Source organism: Physeter macrocephalus, chromosome 21, assembly GCF_002837175.3.
Source record: "Physeter macrocephalus isolate SW-GA chromosome 21, ASM283717v5, whole genome shotgun sequence".
Classification (NCBI taxonomy): domain Eukaryota; kingdom Metazoa; phylum Chordata; class Mammalia; order Artiodactyla; family Physeteridae; genus Physeter; species Physeter macrocephalus.
The window spans coordinates 78,954,165-78,958,536 of record NC_041234.1 but is presented as its reverse complement, the minus strand read 5'-3'; the positions used below and the strand labels follow the sequence as shown (position 1 = coordinate 78,958,536).

The 4,372-nt window shown below is 47.2% G+C and overlaps 1 protein-coding gene across 2 annotated transcripts; it reads left to right on the top strand.

Moving 5' to 3' along the window:
- Positions 1-288: 288 nt before the first annotated feature.
- On the top strand, positions 289-1,787 carry BEX4 (brain expressed X-linked 4). 2 transcript variants are annotated; one of them, XM_007118019.3, is made up of 3 exons: positions 289-406; positions 784-861; positions 1,197-1,787. In XM_007118019.3, the coding sequence occupies exon 3, from the start codon at positions 1,202-1,204 to the stop codon at positions 1,562-1,564; it is 363 nt and encodes a 120-aa protein (XP_007118081.1). In that variant the 5' UTR covers positions 289-406; positions 784-861; positions 1,197-1,201; the 3' UTR covers positions 1,565-1,787. The 2 variants fall into 2 exon arrangements, with proteins under 2 accessions (XP_007118081.1, XP_054937797.1); XM_055081822.1 differs by lacking the exon at positions 289-406 and adding an exon at positions 414-550.
- The last annotated feature ends 2,585 nt before the right edge of the window (positions 1,788-4,372 follow it).

The following is a 4,372-nucleotide window of genomic DNA, read 5'->3' as shown; positions in this document are numbered from 1 at the left end:
TTTTGCACCCCCTAAAATGTTACACCTGAATCCTGGCATGGGGAGGGGTGTATCCTGGGAGCAGAGAAGGGCAAAGGCAAGTCCCCAGAAGAGCAGTGGGAATGGCCAGTGGCCCCCTGGGAAGATACTGCCCTTCCACGGCCGTTAGAGAAAGGCCCAGGAACACACAAAGAAAGGAGAGCTTCAGGGCCCAGGCGGGTGCTTGGACAAGTGACACGGGGGGCAGGAGAGGGCGTGGCAAGGGCGTGGCGTCCCGCGGTGACGGAGGCCCCACGTGAACGGCCAGCGCTGACTGCAGCTCACCCCGCTCTAACGGTAGACCAAGCTGTCGCTCGCTGCCTTCTCGTTCCCTGTGGGAGTGCGGGCCGGGGGCGGCCCCCAAAAGTAGGAGGCGAGGGAGGAGCAGGTAAGGGACCCGGAGGGGGGTCCTCAGAGATGGCGTTGGCGAGCGGACACGGCCTGTGGACCCCTCCCTGGGGTTCCGGTTGCCCCGGGGCGGAGACCGCAGCCCCCATGCCCCCTGCGGCCTGGAGTTTGGCCACAGAAAACGGTAGGCCTTCTGTGGGGGCGGGCCGCGCGGCCCTGAGGCGACTGCCTGCTTCTCGCAACACAGCGAGCTTTTCCGACACCCCCGCCCCCGAAAATGGTGGTCGGCGCGGGGGCGGCTGAGGATGGGAGCTAGGGACGCTGGGTGGGGGTGGCCGGGGGTGGGAGATACAGGGCCGAGAAGGGGCCGAGCGTCCGGATGCAGCAGCCCCCTTCCCCCACCCTTACTCTCTGCAGGTCTGCGAGTCGAAGTGTCGCGGCGGCGCACTTGCAGCAAGAATCGGAAGGAGCAGAAGACCGCGAGGATAGGCCCAGGTCGGTGCGGGGGACAGTTGGGCTGTGGGGGGAACGTGTGGTAAGCCCTGAGACCCCAAATGCTCCCCCCCACCCCGTCCTCCATTTTGGTGCCTGCAGAGACGTGGGCATGGATCGGCAGGGAAAATGGTGGGTTTGGGGCGAAGGAGGGGGGAGAGCTCGGACTGGGTGCCTCCTAGAGGGCGTAGGGAGCCTCTCAGGTGGGAAAAGGAAAATTTGAAAAGCCTTTGAATTCCGGGGCTGGGAATCTTGAGAGGTGCGTAGTAGGGCCTCTGTCCTCGGTGCTGATCAGTCCACCCAGAAAATAGTCCCTTTTCTTGTCTTTTGTCTTCTAGGAGCAATGGCGTCCAAAGAGGAACAAGCAGTAAAAAATCTCAACATGGAAAATACCCAACAGGAAAACGAAGGGGGGGACCAGGCCCCTTTAAAGAATGGAGAGGAATCATGCGATTTGGGAGGGGGTAGAGGCCAGAAGCCTGGAGGAAATGTCAGGCTGGGACGGGTTAGACGACTTGTCCCTAATTTTCGATGGGCCATACCCAGCAGGCATATTGATCACCATGAAGTGGGGGATGATGTAGAGAAGCACGTAGGGCAGATGATGGAAATCAAGAGAAAGACTAAGAAGCAGCAAATGAGGCATCATGTGCGCCACCAAATTCCTGAACCTGACAATCATTATGAGTTTTGCCTTATACCTTGAATCCTAAGATTTTCCCTGAGGTCAGTAATGTGGCCTCTGCTCTACATGCTTGTAGTTTTTGTGATTTACTTTTTCTGTAAACCTTTTGGTGTTTCCACTTACCAGTTTCTAATTGAATATTGCTTTATCTGTAAAACTTTCTGTCAGCAGGGCAATTTCATCCAGTTATAAGAAAAAATATTCTTTTCATAATATGAAATTAATAAAGCAGTTTAAAAAGCAATCTTCCTGTGACACACCAGTCTTTATTTTTTGTTAATGTTACCTTTCCTCTCCTAGCTCCCTGAACTCAAAATCTCAATTGTCTTTGACTATTTATTCTTGTCCTCAACCAACCAGAAAGGATCGTATTCATAATTCAGTATCTTGATATTTTAAGAATGTATGTCGTACTGTTTTTCAAGGAGTGTGAGTCCACCATCTGCATAAAAATACCTTGGTGGGGGAACTTTTTGAGGATGTAGGGCCTCTGGCTCCTATCTTCCAGACCCACAGAGTTGGATTCCAAAATCTCCATTTATTAGTAAGCTCTCTAGGTAATTCTAGTTTACACTGAAGTCTGAGGCCACTATTGTGTGTATGTATGTTGGATATCTGTGTACATATGTGTGTGTATCATTGTGTGTATGTGTATTCCATGAACATATGTGTGTTTTGTGTCATTAAGTGTAAACAAAGTAAGTGGAATAACAGGATGAATACTTCCTGAATTCAATGAGCAAAAACATTAAAAAAGTACAAGACCCTAAAATAGACTGATTATAAGAGTGGTAGGGACAGTGGCAGATGAGGGTACTGGAGTTCAGAGATGCTAAGTACCAAGGTTACCCTCTGCTGTACATCTTGGTGGGGGGGTCTGATCTGGGACATTTTCTATGGGACTTTGTCATCTGGAGGTGGAGAATATTTGACTTTTGTAACTGATAATAAGCTGAGGAAGATCAAAGTCGGCAAGACTGAGGCTATTGTTCTATATTTTGCTTTTTAGTGTTTCCAATGTAGACACTTTGCAAAAGTGTAGACATTTTAATTTTTAGAATAGAGCAGAAAGAGGGCTTCCCTGGTGGCGCAGTGGTTGAGAGTCCGCCTGCCGATGCAGGGGACACGGTTTCGTGCCCCGGTCCGGGAAGATCCCACATGCGGCGGAGCGGTTAGGCCCGTGAGCCATGGCCACAGAGCCTGCGCGTCCGGATCCTGTGCTCCGCAACGGGAGAGGCCACAACAGTGAGAGGCCCGCCTACAGCAAAAAAAAAAAAAAAAAAAGAATAGAGCAGAAAGAAATCTTAAAGATTCTTCAATCCAGTGTTCTTCAAAGTGAGAATTGCCACCTATTACAACTCTTGAAATCAGTTTTGTGGGTCACAAGCAATTTTTTAAAAAGAATAGACAAAAAAACATCAGAGTTCATCACCCATGAGTAGTGTTAAGAATTATTATTTTGAGAAACTTGTTTTAGTTTTAGATGTAAGAAATATTGTCACCTTATAAGATGTATTTCTAACTGTAGGTCATAGGGTAAGAAAATGAAGTCATTTTATCAGTCCACACTTCATTTCACAGATGAGGAAACTAGGTAGGAAAGTGATTTTTCCAAGGTCACACAGCCAGTGAGTGGTAGAGCTGGGACCACAGTTTCCAGTTCAGGGTGATTGTCTCCTCTCCACAGTACCTTCACAAGACATGACTTGGAAATTTTTGCAGTGTGTGCTGATTGCCAGTGGTGTGTATGGACAAACTTGCACAACTTATACAAAATCACTGTTTACTTGATGTTCACACTTTAGTCATCAGAGTCCCTGCATGTTCAATTGAGAAACATATTTAAGGAGGACTCTGACCCTTAATATTTTGGGGCTGGAATGATCTTTCATTTTCTGTCTAGAGGAAGGGAGAGTCTGATCTGAAAATGCACGGTGGTGAACTCATAGGCACTTCATAAAGGCTAGCTGATGGAGTGATGTTCATAAATGGCTTTTTGGTCCCTCGGAAAATGAATACTGTGCCTTCTACCCCAATCCTAGATTTCCCAAGGCAGCCTCAATTTTTTAAAAATATGGGAATGAGATCAGAACTTGACTGGTCGAAGAAAAGCAAGGAAGCCTCACCAGGGTTTTTGGGGATGGTGGGGGATGAGAACAGACTTTCTGGAAGAAGTAAGGGTCAATATTTTGGTTGAGTATGGTTTTTTGAAGAACAAATCCCCTCCCATTGGTGTTTCTGAGGGAGCGGGATGATGAGGTCAGAACTTTCTGGAAGTGATAAAGTTCAAGGAATAAGGTCACAATTTGTGATTGTGGAAAGAGAATCAAATTAACATCCCTCTCCTGGGAGTTCCTCTTATGGTAGGGGATGAGTACAGAATTTTCTAGAAGCAGTAAAATTCAGGGACCATGATCAAAACATGATTGCTTAAAGTCCAACTGAAGGAAGTGCCCTTTCCTGGATGTTTCTGTAAGGGTGGAATGAGGCCAGAACTTTCCGGAAAAAAGTAAAAGTCAGGGAGCCCAGTCAGAAGGTGATTGAAGGAGAACTGAGTACCACATGAATGCTTCCATTAATTTATATATCCCATAGGAGAGTCAGTTTTTCCTGATCTTGGTGAACAGTACAATCTGACTTTTTAAGGTGATGATGGAGAGATGTCAATGGGAGTGTCGTAAAGAAGCCTGCAAGGAAATAAAATGAATCTCTTATGAAAACAAAAGAAAAGTGAGTCAACCGGGAACAACAAAAGGGACTAACACATTCATCCCTATCAGTTGTTTATATTTTCATGTTGGTAAACTTTTAGTATCTTGAGGAAAATAT

Coding starts and splice junctions, on each gene's coding strand:
- BEX4 (XM_055081822.1), top strand. CDS start 436: ATGGCGTTGGCGAGCGGACACGGCCTGTGGACCCCTCCCTGGGGTTCC. Junction 551..783: donor GAGTTTGGCCACAGAAAACG/GTAGGCCTTCTG, acceptor TACTCTCTGCAG/GTCTGCGAGTCGAAGTGTCG. Junction 862..1,196: donor GACCGCGAGGATAGGCCCAG/GTCGGTGCGGGG, acceptor TTTGTCTTCTAG/GAGCAATGGCGTCCAAAGAG.